The 26,770-nt window shown below is 49.5% G+C and overlaps 12 protein-coding genes across 12 annotated transcripts; 6 read left to right on the top strand and 6 right to left on the bottom strand.

The window, feature by feature from the left end:
• The first annotated feature begins 679 nt into the window (after positions 1-679).
• On the top strand, positions 680-1,742 carry M438DRAFT_141980 (L-asparaginase II). The gene has a single exon (XM_029898899.1). The coding sequence runs from the start codon at positions 949-951 to the stop codon at positions 1,492-1,494; it is 546 nt and encodes a 181-aa protein (XP_029755968.1). The 5' UTR covers positions 680-948; the 3' UTR covers positions 1,495-1,742.
• A 198-nt stretch (positions 1,743-1,940) lies between these two features.
• On the top strand, positions 1,941-3,608 carry M438DRAFT_378027 (MOSC domain-containing protein; the record flags this gene model as incomplete). Its single annotated transcript, XM_029908767.1, has 1 exon — positions 1,941-3,608. The coding sequence occupies one exon, from the start codon at positions 1,941-1,943 to the stop codon at positions 3,606-3,608; it is 1,668 nt and encodes a 555-aa protein (XP_029755967.1).
• Positions 3,609-4,159: 551 nt separating this feature from the next.
• On the bottom strand, positions 4,160-5,065 carry M438DRAFT_283127 (kinase-like protein; the record flags this gene model as incomplete). Its single annotated transcript, XM_029901358.1, has 1 exon — positions 4,160-5,065. The coding sequence occupies one exon, from the start codon at positions 5,063-5,065 to the stop codon at positions 4,160-4,162; it is 906 nt and encodes a 301-aa protein (XP_029755966.1).
• A 1,791-nt stretch (positions 5,066-6,856) lies between these two features.
• M438DRAFT_283146 (MFS general substrate transporter) lies at positions 6,857-8,593 on the bottom strand (the record flags this gene model as incomplete). The annotated part of the gene is made up of 3 exons (XM_029901359.1): positions 6,857-7,445; positions 7,508-8,083; positions 8,133-8,593. The coding sequence occupies 3 exons, from the start codon at positions 8,591-8,593 to the stop codon at positions 6,857-6,859; spliced, it is 1,626 nt and encodes a 541-aa protein (XP_029755965.1).
• Positions 8,594-9,352: 759 nt separating this feature from the next.
• Positions 9,353-11,739, top strand: M438DRAFT_409291 (uncharacterized protein; the record flags this gene model as incomplete). The annotated part of the gene is made up of 2 exons (XM_029910007.1): positions 9,353-11,388; positions 11,477-11,739. 2 exons carry the CDS (start codon positions 9,353-9,355, stop codon positions 11,562-11,564), a joined length of 2,124 nt encoding a protein of 707 aa, XP_029755964.1. The 3' UTR covers positions 11,565-11,739.
• M438DRAFT_349480 (glycoside hydrolase) lies at positions 11,690-13,812 on the bottom strand. The gene has a single exon (XM_029906407.1). The coding sequence runs from the start codon at positions 13,535-13,537 to the stop codon at positions 12,062-12,064; it is 1,476 nt and encodes a 491-aa protein (XP_029755963.1). The 5' UTR covers positions 13,538-13,812; the 3' UTR covers positions 11,690-12,061.
• A 155-nt stretch (positions 13,813-13,967) lies between these two features.
• M438DRAFT_400377 (synaptobrevin-domain-containing protein) lies at positions 13,968-14,868 on the top strand. Its single transcript, XM_029909468.1, has 2 exons — positions 13,968-14,699; positions 14,758-14,868. The coding sequence occupies exons 1-2, from the start codon at positions 14,000-14,002 to the stop codon at positions 14,781-14,783; spliced, it is 726 nt and encodes a 241-aa protein (XP_029755962.1). The 5' UTR covers positions 13,968-13,999; the 3' UTR covers positions 14,784-14,868.
• A 1,868-nt stretch (positions 14,869-16,736) lies between these two features.
• On the top strand, positions 16,737-17,512 carry M438DRAFT_339550 (pectate lyase-like protein; the record flags this gene model as incomplete). The annotated part of the gene is made up of 2 exons (XM_029904229.1): positions 16,737-16,938; positions 17,007-17,512. 2 exons carry the CDS (start codon positions 16,737-16,739, stop codon positions 17,510-17,512), a joined length of 708 nt encoding a protein of 235 aa, XP_029755961.1.
• A 1,570-nt stretch (positions 17,513-19,082) lies between these two features.
• On the bottom strand, positions 19,083-20,343 carry M438DRAFT_349477 (uncharacterized protein). The gene has a single exon (XM_029906406.1). The coding sequence runs from the start codon at positions 20,281-20,283 to the stop codon at positions 19,168-19,170; it is 1,116 nt and encodes a 371-aa protein (XP_029755960.1). The 5' UTR covers positions 20,284-20,343; the 3' UTR covers positions 19,083-19,167.
• A 1,660-nt stretch (positions 20,344-22,003) lies between these two features.
• On the top strand, positions 22,004-23,176 carry M438DRAFT_283167 (uncharacterized protein; the record flags this gene model as incomplete). The annotated part of the gene is made up of 1 exon (XM_029901364.1): positions 22,004-23,176. One exon carries the CDS (start codon positions 22,004-22,006, stop codon positions 23,174-23,176), a length of 1,173 nt encoding a protein of 390 aa, XP_029755959.1.
• Positions 23,177-23,785: 609 nt separating this feature from the next.
• On the bottom strand, positions 23,786-24,277 carry M438DRAFT_339547 (uncharacterized protein; the record flags this gene model as incomplete). Its single annotated transcript, XM_029904228.1, has 3 exons — positions 23,786-23,926; positions 23,993-24,133; positions 24,197-24,277. The coding sequence occupies 3 exons, from the start codon at positions 24,275-24,277 to the stop codon at positions 23,786-23,788; spliced, it is 363 nt and encodes a 120-aa protein (XP_029755958.1).
• Positions 24,278-25,856: 1,579 nt separating this feature from the next.
• On the bottom strand, positions 25,857-26,648 carry M438DRAFT_141845 (uncharacterized protein). Its single transcript, XM_029898897.1, has 2 exons — positions 26,289-26,648; positions 25,857-26,240 (listed from the first exon to the last, which is right to left on the bottom strand). The coding sequence occupies exons 1-2, from the start codon at positions 26,521-26,523 to the stop codon at positions 25,969-25,971; spliced, it is 507 nt and encodes a 168-aa protein (XP_029755957.1). The 5' UTR covers positions 26,524-26,648; the 3' UTR covers positions 25,857-25,968.
• Positions 26,649-26,770: the final 122 nt, after the last annotated feature.

Genomic DNA, 26,770 nt, shown 5'->3' with positions numbered 1-26,770 from the left:
CCCTGTGCCTTCGAAATTTGCGGTCGTGACGAATGTTCGGCATCCGCGGACGCCATACTTAGATTTTCATGAGTCATCTAAGCTCACCAAAACCAGCCATGGCAGCAATGACCAATCTTTTGCGAGACAAGCTTCATGCAATTGTTGATAGGGCGTGTTGTTCCCGCCTCGCGACGGCTCCCTGATTGCGCCCTGTATAACTCGAGGCTTATCTGCATTAGAAAGGATGATGCGAAGGTGGCAAACACATGCATAACCGGGCATCGAAAAGACGACTTTGCTGTTGACAGTCCGACTCTTGTTTTTGTTCCAGGCTTGGACTCTGAAATACTCGCTTATAGCTTGGCTTTCCCTGCAATAACATATTACTCTGAACGCAACGGATACTGAAGGATTTGCCAATTGCGTCATCCCTGACAGAGGTGGTATTGTCTAGAATGTATATCGTATCAATGTCGCTGCCGTCGACTTTTTGGAAATCTACTTCGCCCAGTTGGCGATCCATCGCGATGGACACTCGCACGATCGGCTCCCAAATCAGTCCAAGCTCTTACCATACTGAGATCTGTTGCATTTGATCAATTTGGATTTGATGAAGGCGATATAGCTCTTATGTGTGGTTCTCATAGCGCGGAAGCAGTACGGCTTGAACGGGCGGCTGCGATATTGAAGCCCCTTGGGACCACTGAGAAAATTTTGCAGTGTGAAGGCCATCCTAGCCTTTTGCATACTGTCAATCATGAACGGGTCAAATGCGACTTCAGTCCTGGACCTTTGACGAACGACTGCTCTGGAGACCATGCCGGTATGATTGCTGGTGTGAAGGCACTGGGTGCTGATGCAACTGACTATCACCTTCCCCATTATCACATCACATGCAGTCATTTTGCGAAGTGACTTTTGAGGACATTTGTGGAACGCAACCTGACCAAGTTCCATGGGCTGTCGATGGCTGCAACCTTTCTACTCCCGCTGTGCCACTCAAGGCTTGCGAATACCTATTCGCTCTTTGTTGAAGCTGCTGATACATGCGAAGAACCAAACCCGTCTCTGCCTCAGCAAACGCATACAATGTCCCGTATAGTCAACGCGATGGTCGCTTACCCGGAAATGCTTGCTGGTGAAAATCACTTTTGCACTTCTCTTGGCAGAACATTTGGCAATCATCTCGCTAGCAGACTCGGAGCAGATGGGTGCTATGGATTCGGTATCAGAGCTTCTGAACAGACCGAGTACCTTGGTGCTCGAGGATTTATCGGTGTTGCAGTCAAAGTCGAGGACGGCAGTGTAGAGATCGCTTGTGCAGTGGTCCCTAAGCTGCTGGAAAGACTGCAGATGAGCACTGTGGGCATGCGAGAGAAGCTGCGAAACTATCGCTGTTCCGAGAGGAGTAACACGGCAGAGGTCGTGACGGGGAAGGCGCACCACCCACTCGTGTTACTCAAGACGCCTACCTTGAGCCCAGCTCTTGATTCCAGGGGACATTCAGGCTAAGAAATCACTACGTAGTAGCGCCGCTTGACATCTCGAAAGCAAGCTTGGAGCGGAAAAGGCGCGGAAAAGCGTTCTATGAAACGTCTCCACCAACAGAAATCCGCTGCCTACAATGAAAATGTCAACCCAACTAAATTTTCTAGGTAACTCTATGCGAACAATCACAAGCTTTGACCTACAAGCCATTGTTCGAATCGCATCGATTCAAAGCACGCCAAAGTGACGAACAAAGAGTTTTCACAATGTCATTGAGGCTTTGTGAGTCACCGTGGAAATAGAAATTCTGGCGGGAAATTCGACCAGTCGCCCTGCCAACTTTCACTCATGGCTTTTACCGTCATGTCACACGAAGTGCGCTGACCACCACGCCTGTCATTTTGTTTCATCTCTTACCACTCCACGACACAGAACGTATCAGACTATTACTCACCTGTCGGGTCGCTAACATGCCATCCATTGATCTCACCCCTATACCCGTTCCGTCTCCCACGACGCTACAGGAGATACGCACGTCAAAACTCAAAAAATTCGGCACAGTGCTTTCTGGTATCGATAAGAGACCAATACAAGGCTCACTTTATGTCTCTTCTATGGGCCTCACTGATGACGAACACGACCTCACCTTCCACGGCGGGATCGACAAAGTAATTCACCAATACAATCACTCTCACTATCCATTCTGGCAATCACTATACCCAGAAGCCGCCACTCGATTTGTAGCCGGAGGCTTTGGTGAGAACCTTGTGGTAGAGGAGTTGAACGAAGACAACATTTGTGTTGGCGATCTCGTGCGCATTGGACCAAAAGACTCTACCCTTACCGGCGGCGACAATGGATGTGTGCTGGAAGTCAGTCTGCCTCGCCAACCATGTTTCAAGTTGAATCAACGTTTCGGTGTCAAGAACCTCGCGCCCAAAACGCACGCTGAGAACAAGACTGGCTGGTACTATCGCGTCAAAGAGCAAGGCTACATTTCAGCAGGTATGGAGATCCGTGTCATACACAGATGTCAGCCGAGATGGTCGATTGCAAGATTACACCACTATGTTCACCGCGACAAGGTTGATCTTGAGATTTCAAAAGAGCTGGTCGCTATTCATGTACTTGGTGATGAATGCAAAGACGTGTTCAAGAAACGACTGCAAGATGCCGAGAACAAAGCTGCACAAAGCAATCAGACCTGGACAGACTACCGCGTCCACGCAAAAATAATGGAAACACCAAGAATTGTCAGACTCGACCTACAAGCTTGCAACATCGACAGACCAAAGGACACTTCCATTCCAGTCGGTAGCTACGCCTTACTCAAATTGCCCAATGGCTTGAAACGAGCCTATTCCATCGTCACCGGAAACACATCCCTCTTCACCCTCGGCATCGCCCTTGACGATAATAGCAGAGGCGGCTCCTCCTACATCCACACCACCCTTAATCCTGGCGCAATCATCCAGATCGGCGACATCAATCGCAGCATCAAATCCAACGGCATGGCCTCCCATCACATCTTCATCGTCGGCGGTATTGGTATCACAGCTTTCATCTCCACAATGCGAAAACTCCACAAGATAAACCAGACCTTCGAACTGCATTACGCTGTCTGCTATGCCGACGAGGTGGCATTCACATCACTGATGTCAGGATTCAAAAACGTCATCCACATCTACGACAAAAGCAAGGGCGTGCGTATGAACATCCCACAAATCTTACACAACAGAATCTGGAACTCCCACGTTTTCACCTGCGGTCCCGATCGTATGATCTCCGCCGTTGTCTCTGCAGCAAAAGACTCCGGAATGGCAGATGATGAGATTTACTACGAGAACTTCAGCACCGACACCACCGGCGACCCATTCTCCGCTTCCGTCATCACCGGCGCCAAAACCACAAGCTTGGAAGTTGCAGCGGATAGAACATTGCTTGAGGTCATGAGGGAAGCGGGATTGGAAGTGGCGAGTTCGTGCGAAACAGGCAGTTGTGGGACTTGCAGGATCGGTGTGAGGAGGGGAAAGATTTTGCACAAGGGAACGGGACTGAGCACCGAGGAGCAGGAGAAGGAAATGTTGTGTTGTGTTTCCCGGGGTCAGGGACATATCGACGTGGAACTTTTGGATTGAGGCTTCTTGGTTTCGCGGTGGATTGAAGAGACACCGAGTCTAGACGGATTTCTCACAAGCATCGCACGAGGGATACGCTCGAGAAGTCGGCGATGATATCACAAAGAGATTGGTCGAATGGAGTAAGAAGCACCCTAATCATGGATGAGGCTTTCGACCACTGGCTGTAACCAGGAAAGCGCGAACAAATCAACAATCAGCCTTCATTGGAACCTGTGTGCAGCAGAATCTGTCAAAATCCAACCCAGTGTTCCAGGATCTCCACTTCACATGGCCACATCTGGTTTACTTCTTTCAATGCTTCAAATCCACCTGCATCTACAATCCTGAACACCTTGCGGCGGGAGTCTAATACCACCGTCCACACTCAAATCATCCCTCTTCGCTTGGGATGCTCCAACACCACAATTAGTGAAAGACTCACAGATACGGTGACCACAAGATATGTTTGGATTAGTGGTGCAGAAGGAACCCAAGCACTTCCATAGACGTGGAAGATAATTTTGTGCACTTCCACAGTCGTGGAAGATATCAGTTTGAGAGATCCAGCTTCACATCTCCATTTCCTCGTCTTCATCATCACTGTTCTTCCTAGGCGAGCCCCCAATACCTTTCATATCCAACGCTCGCAGGAAGGCTCTGGGAACTCTGCTGCCTTGCCTAACCCACACAGCTTCTCTGCATTCCTTCGCCGTGGGCCTTTTCAAGATTTCATCTTGTAACATCCACGCTGTTGTCTCCCTGGCCCATTCAGAAAGTCCTGTGCTCTTGACATGAGGATGAAGCAAAGCGCCAGTAAGCATGTCTTTGACTAACATGCCCAGTGCCCAGACATCGGTTTTCGGGAGCAGGTGAGAGGGAAGATTGCGCAGGAGTGCTTCAGGTGAAGTGTAGCGAGCTGCTCCTTGGGACGTTCCAGACTTATCATTGATGGAAGCGGAGATGCCGAAGTCACTCAATTTCAGCAGCAGAGGTTGTGATCTTGATCCCTGAAAGACCAGAATATTGGCTGGCTTCAGATCCCGATGGACGATGTTCTCACCATGCAGGTACTCCAGAGCGCAAAGGATTTGATACGCTGTTGTTTGCGCCATTGCTTCATTCATACCAGAGATTCCCAGTGCAGTGTAGGAGACATAGAATGACTCCAATGTTTGTTCTGCCAATGGCATAATGATACAAGCATTGTAAAGCCCGGTCTCTGCATCAAGCACGCTTGCGAGGTCTTCCAAAGTCACGATGTTGGCGTGAGATAAGGAAACGAGAAAAGTGGCTTCTTGCTTGAAAAGTTTTACTTGTCCTGCGGTAGTGGTCCGGATGACTTTCATCGCCATGACTTGCTTGGTCGAAGAGTGCGAGACGCGATAGACCGTTCCATGAGTCCCGCTGCCGAGCGTGGATTTGATCGCATAGACGCCCTTTTGATTGTAGCTATACGCGGTGGTGTTCGTGGGCATGGGTGTGGGAGCTTGATTCGAGATGCTATTACCCATGATGAAGAGTGTTGCAAGTTGAAACCAGTGAAATGCGCTGACAACTGGAAGATTTTGGTGAATTTATTTGTTCTTTGAGCTTGTCTTAACGTCTTTCGCAGCGTTGATTCTTGAGGAAGCTTGTCTGTTCATATACTGATTGTTGACCTGAAACAATAAGCGCTGTATCAGTTGACGCTGTAAGCCAGTCAGACGTGTCTTTACCCCTTGCATTAGCCCACATTTCAGTGCAGCTCCTGCAAGCTTCTCGAATATTGCCGTTCTCGAGTACTCCCAGACTGCGATCCCTGAGCTTTGGTGGTGAAAAATGGTCTGCTGTTCCACAAAAATATTGTACACTCTCTGTAAGATTGCCAGTGGACATCGGCAACTGCGCGTGAGATTCTTCCTTTCACAGTGTCTGAAGAATCCAGGCTATTCCGAGACCAAGCGTACTTGTCTCAAATCCCAGAGCTTTGTCTCTCATCAATCTTTCCTTGTGGTGCCCGATGCCTCAAGCTTGATCATGGCTTCCAAGGCCTTGGCAGCATCTCGACGAGCGACTGGGTGAATTCTTGTTACATCGTCTGTTTCGGGAATCTCCTGGGAAAGACAAGATTCCATGCTTTCCAGTTCTCGAGGTTCCAGTCATCGTCATCGGTATCGTGCATAGAGTCGAGGCTTGGAAACAGACGTTTCTAGCGGGACATGGAGATCGATTCCGCTGATTTTAGGCAGCACAGAGTAAGCGCGAGATATAGAGCGTATAAACGTTGCATATGGGCCGTTCAAGGAAGTTAGTCTTAAGGTCGCAGCTGGCTGCATTGTCGGTGTGGCGTTAATGGCAGCTTCGCAGGCGGATGGTAAGCGAGCAAACTTCATTCGTGACATGAGCGTTCAGAATGAATTTGACGCGATTAAAAGGTGTCTGAAAGATTGCGCTGTCACTATGTTGTATAGGCAAACAAACAGAAAGGGTCTAGGTTGAAATGGACTCTGAGTTCGCCAATGTTTAGATAACTTATGTGGTAAATGTGGAGTGTCACGAGATGTAAGAGCGGATAAATCTCTGGCGGTCAAAGCAGCTGAGCTCTTACTTTTAAAAGGTGCGATGGGCACGAGATCAAGAAAGAAACCGCGACGGGAGAGATGGGCTGCCAAGTGCGCATATCTGAGTCCGACACGAGCTTCTGAGCACGGCGGCGAGCTGCAGCTTGTGTCTTCCTCCAATGCTCTTCCTCATTCTCACTTAACTTTGTTATCGCGACAATCAGGCGTCTTCGGCGGCTCTTCAAGCTCTGAATACACAAAAGCTGTTTCCAGTAGTAAGTCAAAGTGACATGGTCCGACCTTTAGCGAGTTTTGCGAATCATCGACCAAGTCTGACAATTCATGACCGCATGCAGCTATCCTTCTCAGAAAAAGACAGGGTGATTAAGCGAGTTGTTGCGTGTAAGGTCCCCTCAACCCGACTCTGTTATTCTGCGTCGAGGAACAGACACATTCAGATTGCGTTCACCCTCTGCAACAATGCGAATCGAAATGATCGCTTATCAAAAGGCAAGATGTGTTTGGCAGTCAAAATTGCTATCCGCGAGGAGCAGTAATTTTGTACGCTCTCTCTGAACAAACCCAACGATGCAAAAACCATCTTGCTTTCTAATCAGGTGTATGAGAAGTGCTCTGGTTGTCTAAGATGTCAAGATAACATAGAACAGGGTGTGATACTCGACGAAAGTGACGGCTAAACTACGGCTAAAAGAGTCCCATCCGTCATCAAACCTTCTCACTCAACCCGCCAACCTCTTCCTCCAACACAGCTCTCTGCTTCTTCGCCTTCTGGATGTTCAAACTGATCTTGACCGGATTGACGTTTGGAGTCTCAAACACAACATCAATCTCCTCCAAGCTCAAGCCATAAGTCTCCGGGAATACGAAATATGATGCGATAAGCTGAAGACTGTTGTACACCACATACACAGCCCAGATCTTATAGCCGAGCTTGTCGATGCCTACCGCAATGCCATAATTCTGCACACTTCCCGCTGCTCCTTGGATGAAGGAATACACACCCATACCTCTAGCTCTCAATGCCAACGACAAGATCTCTACGGGATACAGATTGTGCATCGTGGCGATAAAGGTTGCAGAGCAGACTTGGAAACTGTAAACCCAAAGTATTGTCAATCCTGCTGCTGCATGGGTGGGGTTGACACTGTATTGCCAGGAGGTGATTGTTGTCGCTGTTTGGAGGATGATGATACTGATCAGGCCGGCGAAGATGAGGGTACGGCGGCGGAATTTATCGATGATGTAGGAGCCGAACAGAGTGAAGACGAAGTATATGGCTGTTGAACCGAGTTGGCTAAGTCAATGTCAGTGGTAGTTCTTGTTTCCACTGGATTCTGGATTCCGAATAGGACTTACATGCCAAGCTGTTCCATTGGCTTCTTGATGCCGACCATGATTAGAGCGGGAGTCAGGTAGTAGGTGATAATGCCACCTCCGTTCCACTGCTGGAAGATGGAGTACAACGTCAGGACAACCATACGGAAACCAACACGCTTGGTGAAGAAGACTCGGTAGTCCCACCATGCTCCTGCAAGCGCCTTCTCGTTCTCTAGAGATTCGTCGATTTGACTGATGACGACATTGACCAATGGCTCGTCAATATCACCGCTGGTGGTGTGGTACTTTGCAATGACATGCTTTGCAGCATCTCTCTTGCCGACTTTGACCAGGTATCGAGGACTTTCGGGGGTCAAGAAGTAGATGGTGGAGCAGACGACCAGAGCAAGACCTGCTTGGAGTAGCAAAGGAATACGCCAGGAGTAATTGCCTTCGAGGGTGGTGAGACCGATCATAGCACCAGTCATACCCAGAGATCCGACTTGGAAGCAGGCTCCAAAGATGCCGACCAGTCTACCTCTCAGATGAATTGGCGATATCTCAGCCATGTACTGACTGGAACTCATAAGAGCGGTACCGAAGCCCATGAAGAACCTGTCTCAAGGTCAGCATCAGTCAATCACGACGACGTCAACGAACCCACCTTCCGGCCATAAACATCTCTGTGTTCTTCGACCAAGCTTGCAACAGCGCAGCGAAAATAACAATCACGTTGCCTGCAAAATTGACACCTCTTCGCCCAATCACATCAGCCAGCCCCAAGAATGGAGCACCACAGACGGTGCCAATCGTCATCAAAGCATTGATAACACCAATAGTGGATCCACTGTATCCAAAGCCGAAATAAGTGTGCAAAGCCGGCAAGGCATTTATACCGCCAATGACTGCCCAGTCTATACCATAGCCTGCTTGGTTGCAACCTTGGACAAACAGAATCATGGCGAGGCGCCATCCAGCTCTAGATTTGATGGTGAGGGAGTCGCGAGAGAGGCGGTGGACGTCTTCTTCGGTGAGGCGTGTTATGACGACTTCTTCAGTGTGTAGGGTTGCTTGCTTGAGGTCGACGTCGGCGAGCTCGTGGACTTCTTCGCCTGCGTTACCCATGATGAGTCCCTGCGCTGCAGTGTAGTAGGTCGAGAAGGGAGAAGATTCTGGTATAATCACGCCGGAGCGGCCACTGATGTGGTGCAAAGCATGATCTTATCTTCTTTGCCCACCACCATCATCTAATTGAGCCTTCGGCCCTGAGGTCCGCTTTGCCCTATACCTATGGTCATGCGATACAGACTCAAGACCGAAACCATGGGATCTGACACTGGCTAGACTAGGATCTACAGCGAAAACTACACCATTCCTGCTGGAAGATATCTGAACACAACAGGCAAAATTCAGACCTATGCAACGGCATTATGATCTTCCATATACTCGTGAGCAATTTGCTCCATCGGCTTCTTTCTATTGGACGTTTGATACGAGGCATGCATGTACTGATCGCGTGTAAACAGGCTAAACGACATGTCTCAACAGCTATACCTTTCAGGGCTCGGACCTGGAACGCGGCCAACTACAGTGTCCTTTCTGAGTAAGTGCGAAGGTGGACATCCAATGCATGTCCAAAGGATCGATTTCTTGTCGGAGTTCTTCCGTAGGATCACGACCCTGACCCCGCGTTTCGCTGTACCACACTCCGCAAACATCCCACGAACCACACCACACCACCTCAGCCCACGAACACACCCCTGTACCCCTCACTTCCTGCAGTAGTACAGCTTCCACCATTCACGCACGCGACAATGTACACCGAACCATGTTTCTCTCGCCGACCTCACCTCCCACTCAGGAACCCATCAAACTCAAAATACCATGGCACAATCCTCGAAGCTATGGTACGACAAACCAGCCGCAGAATGGAATGAAGCTTTACCCATCGGAAATGGCAGATTGGGTGCTATGATCCATGGACGTACTGGTACTGAACTCATCTGCTTGAACGAAGATTCAGTCTGGTACGGTGGACCCCAGGACCGTGTGCCCAAAGATGCCTTGGCACATCTGCCCAAGTTGAGAGATTTGGTCAGAGAGGGCAAACATGCTGAAGCTGAGAAATTGGTGGATAGGAGGTTTTGTGCTACACCTTCTGGGCAGAGGCATTATGAACCGTTGGGGACTGTGAAAATTGAATTCGGTCATGATGGGGATGGCGTGAGTGAGTATAGGAGAGAGCTGGATCTGGACACTGCTATTCACAAGACTGAGTATGCTTTTGATGGAAAGATGGTCAAGGTAGAGATGCTGGCGAGTGTTATTGATCAAGTCATTGCGATTCGCGTTCAGAGCGAGGAAACAATTGAGTTTGTGGTCAGGTTGACCAGAGTTGGAGAGATCGAGTACGAGAGTCATGAGTATTTGGATTCTGTTGAGACGACAGACAATCGTATGGTTATGCTCGTTACTCCCGGAGGATATCAGAGCGTGAGAGCATGCTGTGCTCTTGGCGTTCGTACAGATTCTGAAGGGACTACAGAGAATCAGGGCGGCTCTTTGGTCGTCAATGCCAAAGACGCACTTATCGTAGTTGCAGCAAGAACGACGTTCCGCCATGAAGATTTCGACACGCTGGCATTAGAAGACGTTTCTGCCGCCCTCGAGCGTGGTGCAGACAAGATCTGGGACTACCACATTCAACACCATCAACCCTCTTACCATCAAATGCAACTCACACTAGGTCCACCGAGAGCTGAAGATGGACTACCGACAGATCAAAGGATCAAGAATGGCACCACGCCAGCACTGATAGCTCTATACACAAACTACTCCCGCTACCTCCTCCTCTCCAGCAGTCGACCAAGCAATACCCCCACCACTCAACACCTCGACCTCCCAGCAAACCTTCAGGGCCTCTGGAACCCCTCTTTCCACCCAGCCTGGGGCTCAAAATTCACCATGAACATAAACCTGCAAATGAACTATTGGGGAGCTCTTCCTCTAAACCTGTCTTCCACAATGGACCCCCTCTTCTCTCTTCTCCACCGTCTCGCATTACCAGAAAATGGCGGAAGAGTGGCGAAACAGATGTATGGAGCAAGAGGATGGTGCTGCCACAACAACACTGATCTCTGGGCCGATTGTGCACCATGTGAACGCTGGACCCCGGCGACCCTCTGGCCATTAGGGGGAGCATGGTTATGCTCATTCATCTGGGAGCACTACCTCTTCACCTCTTCCCTTTCCACCCTACGCAAAAACTTTCCAGTCCTCCAAGGAGCTGTGGAGTTTTGCTTGGACTGGTTAGTCGAAGAAAAATTCCCAGATGGCAAAATCTATCGCGTCACCAATCCTTCTTTGTCGCCGGAGAATACCTTCATCGATGATGCCACGGGCGCAAAAGGCGTTTTCTGCAGAGGAAGCACGGCAGATTTGACAATCATCTCCAGCTTGTTTGAAGATTACCTCAACGTTTGCGAAACCCTACACCTGAAACCTCACCTCCTCCGCGAAGTAGGCGAAACAATGCTATCCCTTCCTCCCCCCAGCACATGTCCAAAAACAGGCAGACTTCAAGAATGGGGCGTGCACAATCACGCAGACGAGGAACCAGGTCATCGCCATCTAAGTCATTTACTGGGAGTCTATCCATTCACCTGCATCGACATATCCGCCTCTCCCATCCTCTCCCGCGCCGCCCTACGCAGTCTAGAAATCAGACTCGCAAATGGAGGAGGCCATACTTCTTGGTCCCGCGCCCATCTCCTTTGCCTATTCTCTCGTTTCCGTCTCCCTGGAAAAATCGCGGAGAATTTTTCTGCGCTGTTGGGGCACAGTACGTTGGGGAATTTGTTTTCCTCTCATCCGCCTTTTCAAGCGGATGGCAATTTCGGAGCTGCGGCTGGTGTGGTCGAGTGTGCGGTGCAGAGTTTCGAAATCACTGGGGATGGGAGGAGGGTTATCAGGATATTACCCTGTTGGCCTAAAGAATTCGGGACGCAGGGGGAAGTCAAGGGTGTCAGGTGTAGAGGAGGATGGACCGTCGGATTCAAATGGAGCAACGGAAAAGTTGATGGCAAAGTGGAAGTGAGAGATGCGATTGACCGTGGAGAAGAAGATGACGAAGAGGCAAATGAAACAAAGGGTGGAAAACGGGTTAGGAAAGGTGTGGTCATGTTTCCCGATGGCGGAATTGTCGATTTTGAAGGTTGTGGTCCACATTTCTGTTGATTTCCTCATTCGTCACATCTACAAGCAAATCTTTGACCTATACCAAAGCATTCTTGAAACATCACACCTTTTCACCGCTTCCTCCCTCTACAAAATGGCCTCTCGATCTTCTTCCGATTTCCTTTATCTTCCACCATATCCGCAGGATGAACAGTCGTCTATCGGGAATTAGACCAGTTGCTACACAATAGTCTGGGATGATGACAGTGAATAGGATGTCGAAGGTTATGGAGCTCAAGTATCAGTTGTGTCTCACGAGAGTCATCCTTGGAACCATATCAAGCATCAAAACGATATAGATTAGAACAAGAAAAACGAGAATATGAAAAATATGACTTCCGCGATAAAAAATCGGGACTATTTCTCAATAAGATGATCGAAAATCCTACCCAGCTCAAATGCTGATTTCTTTGGATATCTCGTCTTCTCAGGACTGTTGTAGTCCACCCAAGAACCACCGAAGCGATCGGTAAAGCCAGCAGCCCACTCCCAATTATCGGTGAATGTCCAGGCGAAGTAACTTCTGATATCTACGCCACTTCTCACAGCATCGGCTACAGCGCCCACGTATCCTTCGAAAAAGTCTTGACGGAATGTGTCGTCGAGCCAGAAACCTGATGAGGGATCCCAATCATCTTCGCCTTTTGCGGTGGTGCCGTTTTCGGTAATGTAGATGGGGGTTCGGTAGCGGTTCCATATCCAATGCAGAAGGGCGAGGAATCCGCCCGGGTTGCTGCGGAGCCAGGGGGTAGCACTCTCTGCACCGCGAGATATACCGGCTTTATTGGTATCGTGGGAGGTGATGTTGCCCTTGTGGTCGTTGATATCGGCAGCTTCGTCACGATGGCGGACGTAGAAGGTTGTGTAACTGTTCATGCCGTAGAAGTCTGAGGAACCTTTGACGAGTGCTTTTTCTTCATCCGTGAAATATGGGAGACGATCGCCTAGCTGTTTGCGCATACAGGGCGGGTAGTCGCCAGAGCCATAGACGGGGTCGGCGAACCAGGCGATCTCGAATTGGAGCGCACGTTCGGCGGCTTCGACATCTTTGGGGTCGTTCTCGTCCCAGGGTGCACTGTAGTTGCCGTGCAGGGTGATGCCTATAACGCCTTTCTGTTTCGGCTTGAACTCTTCTCGGTAGATCTTGACTGCGTGAGCGTGGCTGACAAGCTCGGTATGCGCAACAATGAATGGCTCGGTACTGCTGTCACCAGGGTCATTGCGCCCAGGCAGAGACGAGCGGCCTGGAGCGTGGACTCCTGCAGCGTATCCTGCGAGTGTGTAGACGCCCGGTTCGTTGTACGTTATCCAATGCTTGACGCGGTCGCCTAGAGCAGCGAAGCAAACTCTTGCATACCTCTCGAAGTCTGGTGTATAGCGAGCTTGATCTAGCATACCACCGTAACGATCTTCGAGTGCTTGAGGGGTGTCCCAATGAAAAAGAGTGACAAAGGGGGTGATATTGTTCGCCAGTAGCTCGTCAACGAGATTGCTGTAGTATTGGAGGCCAGCATCGTTGACAGGATCATCTTTGCCGCCTAGAGGAATGATTCGGCTCCAAGCAAGACTGAAGCGGTAAGAGTTGACACGGAGCTTTTTAAGTAGCTGGACGTCTTCTTTGTACAAGTCATAAGCGCGAGTAGCATCGGCATTGGTACTGCCATCAATGATCTTGCCAGGGATGCGTGAGAAGTTATCCCAGATGGAGTGACCCTTGCCATCGGCATCCCATGCTCCTTCAACCTGTGCAGCAGCTGTTGCGAAACCCCAGAAGAAGTCTGGACGAAGCACTGAAGCGTTCTCTGGCGATGAGGCGATTGGTGGGTCTTTCATGATGATGACTTGAGGAGGAGCTGGGAACAAACTGAAGAGAAAGAACGACTTAGTGCAAGCATGGGCAATGAAGCAAGAAATAGCAGGATTCAGGCTAAGAGGGGTCGCTCGTAAATTGTCCGAAGCTGCGGTACGAGCTGCATGAGGCCGGTGAAACGTGATATGGATGATGGCATTCTAGCGGCTCTACGGGACTGTGATCCGGTTGAAGTCACAACATCAGAGTCAGTTGAGGTGCAGGTTTACCAGACCGCCTACTGTATATCGAGTTATACAACTTTGCTTGATCAAGGCAGTTTTGTGCAGGTGAGTTGTCGAGGGAAATGGAAGGAAGCGGAGAAATTGTGGGGGAGCTGAGACACGTGATCGAGGGCAATGATGCAACAGGCGCCTTCGAGTCTCGACCAAGTTCTTTGGTTGTTTCGTTGCGAATCATCTTCACAATCACAATCAACACCCACAATGGCATCCTCAAGCAGCACAGCAACGCCCTTGCTCTACTCGTGTATCGCCTACAAGAACACGATCCTCGCCGAACACACGACCTCCGCCGCCTCAGCAACCTCGTCACTGGCATCGCTCATCCTCCCCAAGATTGACCACTCGTCAGCTCAGAAGTTGACCTACACCCACGGCGCAAACCACATACATTACATTGCAGATGCTGCTCCAGCCTCCCCCGACAACGCACCTGGCCTCACATACCTCGTCATCGCCAAGCAAGACCTAGGCCGTCGCATTCCCTTTGGCTACCTCGTCGAGATCAAGAAGCGTTTCTTGTCGCAACAAGGCAACACCGACTTCTCTTCACTCCCCTCATATGGCGCCGCCGCCTTCAATTCGGATCTCAAGAAATTGATGGTTGAGTACGGAACGACAAAAGCTGGCCAGGAAGACGCCTTCAAGAATGTCCAGGCCGAGATCGACAACGTGAGAGACATCATGAGCAAGAACATTGAGCAAGTTCTGGAAAGAGGCGAGAGAATTGACCTGTTGGTCGACAAGACTGATCGCTTGGGAGGCTCTGCCCATGACTTCCGCGTCCGAAGCAGAGGCCTCAGGAGGAGAATGTGGTGGAAGAATGTCAAGTTGATGGCTCTCTTGGTTCTTGTCATTGTCTTCCTCGTTTACCTCCTGGTTGGCTTTGGATGCGGTCTGCCTGGTATGTTGATCCTTAGCTCGTCATATCCAACTTCGCGAATCTCTAACCATCATCACAGGTTGGTCGAGATGCATCAGCCACTAATCCCCAGCACGAACTCACGACTTGTCCTTTTATCCTTACATGTTTTTAACTTAGCCCATGGTCTGTATATATCTTATCTGATTCCTCCAACATCTGCTTGATCTCGGTCATCTTGAGTTTTTCCTGTTTCGGCTTCGCGCGCCATTCCGTTTCATCTTGTACACGCGGCATACCAACTTCTTTCACCATCTTCTCCATTATGACATGCTCCTCGGCCGACCGCGGCCGAGGCTACGCGTCCTTTCGTGCTATCTGACTCTTGAAGAACGCAATCTGCTGTTTTCTTCATCCTAATCCTCAGTTCGTCGCGTGGTCAATTGTCGACACCCAAACACCCATCGGCTTACTCCAATTCGCTTCTGTCTCACAATGTGACAGCGCATCCCCATTTCCGGCGCCTGTCGCCAAGTCGTACGCTGTTTTGGTGCTTCGACGATTCTCGCCAGCGAAACGAGCAGTTCTCTGGGCAGTCACATATTGACTGCCACTACTACCGCTGTTCCCGCACCGATACGCCCAACTTGAACCGCTCTCTTACGACACAGTCGGCCATTCCGATTCGACACAAGACAGCTCTTACCTTCTGCAGTTCGGCCGAGCATCCAGGTCCTTCTGAGCGTTGTACAGGACAAGGATTGACCCGTGTCAAGCTTGGTCGCACTATGACATGTCACTGTATCAACCTGCGGGCAGCTTGCACTAGATTATGGCTCCGAAAGGATTCCAAGCCAATCTTTCGGTCAAGGATGGCCCGGTGAATTTGTTGGTCTGTAAATGCGCAGATGATTAGGCCTCCTCTCGATCTCTTCCCCTGGCGTTCTATCCATGTCTCCTACATCAAGACGAAACACACTCGGTGCGACTTGAGGCTTCCTGGACTGACCAACAATTTGCCTCAGTCAAAGCTCGACAATAACTCGGACTATGGAGGGGACATGGGACAAGATAGGCGAAAAGGTTCCACTTTATTGCCAATCGTCGCACATCTCCCGCAGCCCGTGATGTGTTGTTAACGGCCATGTTGTCCGGCTCAATGCTGAGGCTCTTCACTATACCAATTCGAACCTACTTCGCCAGCCTCATCACGCCGCTTGAGGATATGGATACAACGCTTCACCTTGGCATGACAACTTGAATACCGTCTCTCGAAACATCCGAGACCTCCGAAGGTGAACCTACTGCTCGTCCGTCCTCGCTTGGTTGATATCTTTCGCCTTTATGACGCCCAGATACAACTCGTGACGGCTACATCGCAGAAGTATCTCGCTACCTATTGAATTACCCTGAGCTATCTCTATATCCAGAAGGTAGCAGAGGATAATTACAACCAGTAACTACAAGTTCAAGACATGAAGCATTTTTTTCGCTAAACAAGCACTCTGCAAAAAGTCCTTGGCAGTGGCAGTGCAAGAAAGCATCACCAGCAAAAAAGACTTGGCCGACCATGCACCCCGACATTTGAAACACTCCTTCTTGCTTGGCTAATCAACACTTTGACAGACAGCTGCATGCATCCGCATGGGACAGGGCTGGTCTTTGCAATGCAATAGCCCTACTCCATAATTCAGCGTTGTTGGTGCACCCTACTTTGAAACGCGCCTCTTGGACCCAGAACCACTGCTACTGTGCTTGGCTCATCTATAGAGAGGTAGCGAGCGAGAAACACTAGGTCGCGACGGCTGAATGAACCTTGATGAGCGCACACCAGCCGTAGCGCCTTTCTGCTTGGCTGCAATATGCTAGGAAAGACGAAAACATCCATAGACGAAGCGACATTTGACGGACCATGTGCGGGACGGTGTATGTTGGAGGTAAGGCTGGTTTGAGAAGAAGACCCATCCGCAAGGCAAAGGCAAGGAATATAAGAAGGTGTTGAAATCCTCGGAGGAGAAAGAGCTCATCCCACATCAGTCTTTCACTTCTTTTCTCTCTCTCCAACCACACTCTTTCATCATGGTTGCCGGTATCAAGCTCTGGCTTGCAGCTCTCTTGCCTGTTGCTCTCGCCTGCAATGGCTACACTGGCGGCGTTCCCAAGGCAGTTGGCACCAAGACCAACAAAGCAGTCATCACCGTCAAGGCCGGTCAAACCTTTGACGGCAAGTGGAACCGCTACGACCGCGGCGCTGGCGCCTGCAACGGTCAAGGTGAAGGAGGTAAGCCACACTACACCCATCCCCCCCTCCTCCTTTACCGAATCCTAACATCTCTCCTCCACCACCAGGCAAAGCCGACGCCGTCTTCCTCCTCGAAGCCGGAGCCACACTGAAGAACGTCATCATCGGCAAAAACCAAGCCGAAGGCGTCCACTGCGACGGCCACTGCACCCTCGAATACGTCTGGTTCGAAGACGTCTGCGAAGACGCCATCAGCATCAAAAACGACAAGTCGGGCTCCCAATCCTGGATCATCGGCGGAGGCGCCTACCACGCTTCCGACAAAGTGGTCCAGCACAACGGCTGCGGCACCGTAAACATCATCAACTACTACGTCGAGGACTTTGGCAAACTCTACCGCAGCTGCGGCAATTGCAAGTCGCAATGCAAGCGCAATGTTTACATCGAGGGTGTGACCGCCAAGAATGGAGATTTGCTGGTCGGAATCAATTCCAACTATGGAGATACCGCTACGATTAAGAATACTTGCTCTGATGCTGGGACCAAGTGTCAGATGTTCAAGGGTTGCGCCGGTGGTTGCGAGCCCCCCAAGGCCGGTCTCTGCACCGGTTAAGCCGATAGCAGAAGATTGTTGAAATCTGGCAAGTGGTGTGGAAGAAGAAATTTGTGGTGTGAAGGTTTTGTCGGGAGCCCCTTTTTTCGATTCTTGTCGCTCTTTTTCTTAGTTGAGCTTATCGTTTTCCTCGATTGAAATGGCAAAGTTTGGCGGTTTTTGTTCGGACTGTGTCTGGAACTTTTATGGCCCTTTGCTCTTATACTGCATCTGTCTCTTGGTGATTCTGTGTAATTGCAATAGTTGGTGCTGTGAGTGCTGTAAGCTTTTTCGGGTAGTTCTCAAAAATCTCTCGTTTTCTCGTTCACGTTTTTCCAAGTCAACAACTTTTACTCAGGCAAGGAGAGTTGTGTTTCACTTCGCCCATCTACTTGGGCTTTATAAACTCCCTCCCTCCTTCCGTTTCAGCCCGCTACCACTGGTCAATCTTCCATCCTACCATAATTGTTGCAGAAACTATCTCGCTTCCTTACGCACTTTGCAAATATGATATACCCCGTTGGATAGCAGACCGGGTAGCTTGTTGCTGACTGTTCACTCCACAGTGAAGCAGGGGTTTGACGACTGTGTTACTGCGTTTTTGTATTATTTCACGTTTGATCTAAGATATGGAAGAGGGTATTGTCGTGGGCTTTTTCGCAGTGGTTGATGGTAGTGTGGTAATAGTAAAGGAAACGGGCGCATAATGACAAAACAGTGTGATATATATCTATCCATTCTGCTATGTATAGCTGTGAAATTGCTACTTGCACTATCACATGATAGTCTACCTTCTTACCTTTTCCGCAATGAGATTCTGGAACTTGTTTGTTTTCTATGGTCTCCACTACTACTCCCTGTTGTAGTATACCTCCCTTGTGCTCTTGACATTTTCTTACGCCATTTACTCTACCTGGGATAGTATACTTATGTCCTACGCCCATACTCTATATACCCTTACTCTCTAACCTTCAAAAACGATACTACTATCTAAGCGGTGCTAGAACCCAAGTCGCCTACGCCTTACTACTAGGATATCGGTGCGGCGGCAGCGGTAAGGTATAGAGTATATAGTTGTGCGTATATTAGACGCTCATACCTCCATCTCAAGAAGGTTAATGAAGAAGGGAAGGTAGGCTAAATAGAGGGCAGGCTAGGAGAATCAAACATGGAGGATGTGAAAATAGATGATAAAGGAATAAGGAGTAAAAAGACCAAGGTATGTGGAAAGGAAGAAAAGGTATATAGAGTGGGTGCAGCCGGGGAGGAATAGGAAAGCGGCAATTGAGAAATTTCTTAACACGCAGTTACCAAGGCATGCATGCATGCGTCAAAGGGATGAAGCGAAGAAAACCTTTGAGGTGTAAAATAAAACAACGGGCACCTTTTCTTGGGCCCAATCGTGATAAGGTAAAAACGATCTTGCTTTTCGGTAGATGGAGAATCTTGATAACGGGGGAGACGAAATTCACATGAAAGAGCAAAGTTCCTTCCAGCAGAGATATGAGACTGAAAAGTCCCAGCACGCTCTCTCCAAACACTTACGGCCGGGTGAAAATGATCATGCATTTTGGTGGATAGATTGATTGGCAAAAAAACAAACGGAGCTGGAGAGGTGAAAATAAGAACAAAGTGTTTACAGAGTTACTCCAATCTAGCTATGACTTCCACGATTCTCAATCCTCACTGATGACAACAGCATCATCACGAACTTCGAATTGCTGTAAGATCGGTCCCTCGGTCACCGCTGCAGGCATAGTCAATTTCCGCAACCACGCTGCCAACCTCACGCAAGGATCATCAACCAAAACCGTCAAGACCTCGCCAATCCACAGCGTAAACGGCAGTAAAATAAGATGAGGCAGCAAGAAATTCAATTCCAGACCTAGCGGGCCGATAGACGGGATGGGAAACCGGCCGATCCAGTGAGGAACGACAATGGCATGATTAGTGCGCTGCATGCCAACGGCAGCGTAAAGGCGGTCTCCCAAAGTTGACATGATGGGCCCGTGGACGAGATAGAACATGTAGCTTATCCTGCCTAGATACTGGCAGAAGCGGGTTTCGAAAAAATTCTTGAGCCAGGAGATGCGAGGGACACTGGCGACAAGGAAGACGGCGGCCCAGAATTGGTAGAACCATTTGTAATCGAACGCGGCATCGGGCTTGAGGTATGAGAGAATTTGCCAGCCAGGTGAGGAGCGCAAGTCTGCAAGTTCTCTAGAGTAGGAAGGAACGCCGCCGAGGTAGAGACTGGTGATGAACAAAACATAGAAGATTATCGAGTAGTGGGGTTTTAAATGGCGAGTCATCCAAGTAGGAAGCTCGTCTTTGGCCGCTAAGAGGTCGAGATCGCAAAGTAAGAGGCCGCCAGCAAAGAGAGCAAAATACAGGCCATCAACGATCCAAATGAAGTAGAAGATCAGCGCGATCTCGCAGCATAGTCTAGCTGCACGTGTGCATCGTGACAATGCTGTTAAAGTCACGTAAACGACAAGAGATCCCTTAAATTCGAGAGGAATGGTCCAGGTATGCGGATTGTACGTGAACCAGACTGGCGGACTCGAGTTGAGGATCCAGGTAAAACTCTTGAACTCATTATACCACACCCAAAGCTCCGCGCCTAAGGTTCTCTGTGGATGCAGATTTGCAGAGATACCAAAAACATGCCACAGAAGCACTATCCCAAGCGTCGTGACAATGATGGGAAGATAGAGTCTGAACCATCGTCTAAAGAGTGCTGAGCCCAAGTTGTCTCCAAGCAGAACAAAATCTCCAGCATGGATATGCATCAAGGGTTTAGCTGACAGCACATAGCCAGACAAGACGAAAAAGATGCCCACAGCATAATGGCCACCGGTGATGAAGTTACGAAGGAATGGCAGAGTGGCGAAGTAATGCTCGCCATTGTAGCCAAATGAGTTTTCCAGTATACGGTCCTTGAATTCGTGTGCCCAGAGCTCGTGATGGAGCACATACACCATGAGCGCGGCGAATCCTCGCATTCCATCAAGATATGCTGTTCGTCGCAGTTTTGTCGGGGACGCCTTGGTCCTGCCGAGGAAGGACGGTTTGAGAACGCGTAGACATCGAAACAGCTTTTTGGAAATCCTCAAGAATGCTGGATCTGGTTTCTGGACCTCTAAAGGGCCCTTCTCAAGGAACTCCTCGCTCGAGGAGGACATGTTGGATTCTAGGTGGGCACCGTGGAAAGCACGATCACGGTGAGCTTAGCGACGGCAATCGTGGCCAGGAAGAAGCAACAAGGATTAGATACAGATAGCCACTCGCATCTGATTCTCCCGGGGATGTAGGAGGCGGATGGTAGTTGTGCGATATCTCGCTACTCCTGTACCATGCAGAGCGCTGGAGCACGCGCTTTGCTGTCTCCCAGTGCCTCGGCCTCTCTCACAAGCAGGATCTGTCCGCACATAAGAAACCGCATCCTCAAATATCGCCGCCATTCGCTACGGCGGCGGTCCGGCCGAGAGCTGAAGTTCAAACCAAGGTACCTTCTTAAGCCCGGGAGTCTTTGCCGACAGATGATTGGTCGAATCCGAGACCTCAGGGCCTTTAGTCTTTGCGGACGAAGGTAGTTCTTTGTCTTGCTGGGTCACGCGTCCTATGTCCACACTCGGCCCCTGGCGCGCGCTACCATGTTGAATTCACAAGCTTGCGCCACAGAAGATCAATGGGATTGATTGAGCTTGTTTGTCGCTTGGTGTGCACTCTAGAGTTTCATTCTGTCCAAAAGGGGTGTTGTTATCGGTACCCCGCATGAATCGCATGTGGCAATGTGGATTTTTCCCCGCGTGATGAGCGTCGAACTCCTTGTTACACCTCTGGAAAACCAAACTTGTAATACAAGCACTCCTTATACAGTCTGTCAAGAATACACCTACTGAGCTATCATACGTGACCATACGTTGTAGCCGTCTAGACGTGATGGTGTCTACCACCAGTGGTCTGTACAACGTCCACCGCAGGTTTGTCGTCAGGCCGCGGCCCTGGACGAGCTGAGGCGTGAAGGACCGAGGCTGAAATTGTTAGATTATGCCAATGAACTTACGCGGGAACACGCCCCCGTACCACTCTTGTGTATGTGGTCGGGGTAAGCAAAGTGTATTCGCAGCCTTTGCATGATCGAATCTCTTCGCGCCACCAGCAAGACGATCATGGATATGCTGCCACAATAGGCCGAGGATGCTATTGTAGGGACTGCCGTCACACCTTATCTTCACCCTTCCCGTCTGTTCGAGTGCTTTATACTCCCTTCCGCTCTCTTCGCCGATCCTGTCGCTACCTGAGTCAGTCAAGATGGGGGCAATGAACGCCGATTACAAGGAAATGAAAGAGTACGTTGACACAGGATCAGACTTCTCCATGTCGGAATGGCCGCGACGATACAAAGGACTCAAGGAGAACTTTGTAAGACTATACAGCCGGACGCCGGAACTGGCAATTTCAAGATGCATGCGACGGACAAGCTTGATGGCATGCGCCTTCGTAGTGATGATGATATTCTTCTGGAACAGCATATTCAACGGCTCTGGTGTGTCCAACCACGAGCTCTTCCCACGCAAGATCTGGCAGACCTGGAAGGTTGATGTGCTGGATTTTGAGGAAAAACATCTCAAAGTCGCTCGTTCGTGGACGAATGTCAATCCGAGCTTTCGATATGAGGTCTTGACGGATCAGAATAGTCTTGCTTGGGTCGAATACAACTTTGGACCCGACCGGTTCAACCGCCTAGACATCATCTACATGTACAAAGAGATCACCGCGAAAATCATCAAGGCCGACCTTCTCCGCTACCTTGTCATGTACGTCGAGGGAGGAGTTTACACCGACATCGACGTCGAAGCCATTCGTCCTGTCCAGAGATTCATCCCAGAAAGATGGAATGAGAGGGACATTGACATGGTCGTCGGTGTGGAAATCGATGAGCCAGAGTGGAAGGACCACCCAATCCTGGGACCGAAAAGCCAGTCTTTCTGCCAATGGACATTCATGTGCAAGCCACAACTACGCGTCATGATGGACCTCGTCGAAAACATCATGGATTGGCTCAGAGACGAGGCGACCAAGCAACGCGTACCCATCGGCGAGATAAAACTCGACTTCGACCAAGTCATCAGCGGCACCGGACCATCAGCCTTCACAAAGGCAATCTTGGCCGACATGTCACGCAAAACCGGACGTGACATCACATGGAACACTTTCCACAGCCTTGACGAGTCAAAAGTGGTGGGCAACGTACTCGTCCTGACCGTAGAAGCTTTCGCAGCAGGACAAGGCCATTCAGACTCGGGCACGCACGACACAAAACAAGCTCTCGTAAAACACCACTATCACGCATCTCAATGGCCCAAATCGCATCCCAGATACAAACACCCCATCTTCGGCGAGATCGAGGAATGCAACTGGAAACCGGAATGTGTGCATAGATGGGACGAAGACAAGGCAGCCTTCGAGGCTCTAGACCCCGCCGAACAAAAAAGACGGATCGACGAAAAACTGGCCAAAGACAAGATCGAAGAGGAGGAAAAAAGACTAGAAGAGGAAAGAAAGCATGATGCCGATCGAGAACAGGCCGATAAAGATAGGGGTGCCAAAGCAGAGCAGTTTGAAGCATTTTTGAAGTACTCGGAGGAGCTTAGGAACAAGCAAGATCACAGAGATTGAGGGAAGGAAAGATCAATATACATTCGAGATACCCAGCAATATTTTGATCTATGCGCTAGCTGTACACAGAGCATTGGCTTGCGGTCATCTCGGTTGGTTTATGGTTTCTTGTTGATTCGTCCTTAAACATAGCCTGCGAGCCTTGTCCTCTTTTCTGATTGATCATACGTGTATAATTAGTTGTTCTCGAATGCTTCAAATACCCATGATCGGCACCTCTTTCTCTTCTCAACCTAGCCGTCTCTCTCAGATGTCTTAAGGCGTTCTTACAGTCTTCGAATCCAGTGGATTATGTAGATGATAGGCCATGTATTATTTCTTGCCACTGTGTACCTGAATCTTGATGCTGATTTGATCTTTCCGGACAAGGGCTCTCAAGATTCACTAGGCCTTAGCGTGCCGAGAATGCTTCGAAGATGGATAGTTGATCTCGCTGTCAGGAAGTGATGAACGCGACTCAGAAAGCCATATCTGCCCAATGTGTTGATGTAGTGTGATTTTGTGTCGTAACAATCGTAATTCTCTTTCCTGGGTATCATATCTTGTCTTCCTCCTTTCCCTTCCTTGTCCTTGTCGGTTCCCTCTCTGGTCTCATTCCATAGCTCTTTCTCATTGTCTATCTCCCTTCTCCTGTCCACCGCCTTGTGTCTGTCCCTCCTCCTCTTGTGTATTGTTGCTCTGTTGCTGCTGCGCCATCACATTCTCAAACATCGACCACAACCCCTCGACTTGACCGAATTCATTGCCGACCTGTGTATATCCACGTCAGCAACTCTTCTCATATACCCTCTACTCCTTTCTCAATCGCAGGTCTACTCGTGCAGCATAGGGGCGTCGTGCGGGCAACGGTCGAGCATCCAGGTATTCGAGCAGAGGGAGTTGTGGCACACATACAGCGATAACGCTTTCCAAGCTGCGATTCAGCGTGTTCATGTTTTGCAACACTTGTTCTAGATTCTGTATATCTTGTCAGTATTGCTCCTGTTTACATGACAATCCAGGGCAGGGAGGCAAAAGTACCGTTGCGACATCTTGGAGAACGAGTTCGCGCTGTTGTTCAAAGTATGTTTTCTCGGGCTGCGGGTTGCGTGATGTCGACATTATGAATCTCCCGTCTGTGATCTCTGCGACTGATAGGATAAGTAATTGAAGGTATGCGACAGAGTTGGGTGTGACAAGTACTCTAGTGGTTTGCACTCGATTTGTTTACACCAAAGCTGCAGGTCGCAGGACATGAATGGTCAAGCGAGCCCGTGCACTGCGCAGCCTCCCGCCAAGACCTCCACTCCACCTCACGCAGTCTCTTTCTGCGATTTCTGCCTTTTCTCTTTCCTCGACACCACAGCAGCGGACATGTCAGACAGGCAAGAGCCATTCGCCTTGACACGTTCGCTGAAATTCCCAACTCGTAAGTTCAATACCCTTTTTCCTTGTCAGCGCGACGTTTTCTTCATGATGCACAAAGAATTCTGCAATTCGGATGCGGACCTTTTCGGAGGTTTTGCAGGACGACACAACTATTCACAATCACTTTTTTTTCTGATCTTGTTTATTTTACAAGCATTCTTTGCACGATTGTCTGGGTGTGCAAGTTTTACTGACAAGGTATGAAGAATAGGTTTGGCTGTGTTGTATTGATATTGGAGGTTGCAATCTATATCAATCTGTCTCGAACATCTCGCTCCAATAAAAAATTCTTTTTCCAAAATCATACTCGAATCTGTCGTGCTTTTCGCCACATCCTTTTTGACTGTGAGAGTGTTGCTCCAAGCCGAAACTAGATTCAGACGTGTAGAGACTTAGTGTTGTCGAGCGCAAGATGGACTCAAGTCAGTACGTCGACATCGATATATCAGCCTCGCGCTTGACAACCAAAGCCTTGCGCACGACTGGCATTCTGCACAGCCTTGCGAAGTTTCTTGCCCTTCTTCGCGACAACTTCAATAAACCCCAGTGCGACCATGGCACTCCTAACAGATCCCATGTCGTAGTCTGGAATCCATGTAGACGACACCTACCACTGCCCTCGAAAAGCCTTCTTATCAAGAACAGTCAGGTCAATGACTTAGTACGTCAATCCTACTACACAAGCCAATTCTGCGAAAAAAGACTTGTCAAGATGTGCGCCAAAGATATCGCTGAAACAAAATAAACGTCCGATGATAGCGAAAGTATCTTCATCTCAAACGTGATAAAATCACAAAGGTGGTCAAGAAAGAAGTGCCGAGCAAAGCAATTTTTAATGAGCGTGGGGTTTATATAACCAAGGCAGGCACAGTAGAGTAATGAAGGAGATGTGTTATCCGTTTCCTTCTTCCCATTTCTTTGCGAGTGTTTTTTTTGATATTTCGGAGAGAGAATTTGAACGTCAAGCAAGCATTGCAACTTCCAAGAGACAAAGGAGAGACGTAAGAAGCCTAGTTGATAAGTTCAGAGGCCAAAAACGATGCCAAGTGTTGAATCTCAAGCAGGAAGAGAGAACAGAAAAACACGAAAAAAATCGAAAAAGCACACTGGCCATAAAAGTATCGTTGAAATTAAGGTCATAAGAAAGGCCGAGATGTGCCATGCATCAGGCTTCCTGGATTGGATTGCGTAAAGGCTCAAAAGCAGTGTCTAGCGCAGAGTGAGTTCCATGTTAGTGCTTCGACGTCGATGTGAGTTCAACGCCGCGCTTGATAACCGGAGCCTTGCGCGCAATCCAATCCAAGATTCCTCATGTGTGGCACCTCTTGGTCGATCTCGTCCGCGTCCGACGCGTGTGGGCAGATGTGGGATTGGCATGTCGACAGTCAGGCCTGGTTTTGGGGCTCAGGGTCGGCTGGGTCGACGACATCGCCAAAGCCGAGAGCGAACATGACTGTCTTGATGGCTTCCATGTCTCCATCAGAGTCGAGCCAGACGGCACCGATGAGGGCTTCCAGAAGATTCGCGGCCATTCTCACAGACGGCTGGACGATCTGGCGGGGGTTGCAATTGATCTCGGCAGTGAGACCGGTGGCGATTGCGACTCTGGCCAGGTTGCCATCTGACAAGTGGTGTTGCCTCACTCTATCCCAGTCGACTACAGAAGGTTAGTACAATGGACCGTAATGGGATGAGAAGCACAAACCGAGGGCACCGCCTTGATTGTACCAATGCTCGATCATGGGGACAGGCATCACAGCATCACCTGGCAGAGCAAGCCTTTTGTTTCCGACGGGGACGTTGCGTCCACCAATCATGTTGTGGCCAGATCCAGCCACTTGCAGAGCTTCCCAGATGTACGCTTTCTCGGGCTTTCGAGTCTTGTAATGAAGGATTGCCTCGATACGTTCGACCTTGGCTTGATGTTGTGGGGCCAGCATCTTAATTTGAACTCGTGTTGATAGTTTTGGTATGGATGGAATGAAGACAGATGATGATGAAGGTACACAGAATGTCAGAGGGGGCACGCGAGTTCAAATACTCATTGCATGCTTGACCCCGCTCTCAAGTTGAGCGCGTGAACTTTGAAGTGTTGACTCTTGAAAATGTGCCTCCATGCATAGATTGACCAACGCAAGCGCACACAGGCCCGAGTGTTAGCGCCCATATCTGTAATTCGTCGAAGGT

Source organism: Aureobasidium pullulans, assembly GCF_000721785.1.
Source record: "Aureobasidium pullulans EXF-150 unplaced genomic scaffold scaffold_30, whole genome shotgun sequence".
Taxonomy (NCBI): domain Eukaryota; kingdom Fungi; phylum Ascomycota; class Dothideomycetes; order Dothideales; family Saccotheciaceae; genus Aureobasidium; species Aureobasidium pullulans.
Note: the sequence above shows the minus strand (reverse complement) of the source record. Positions and strands in the feature narration are given on the sequence as shown.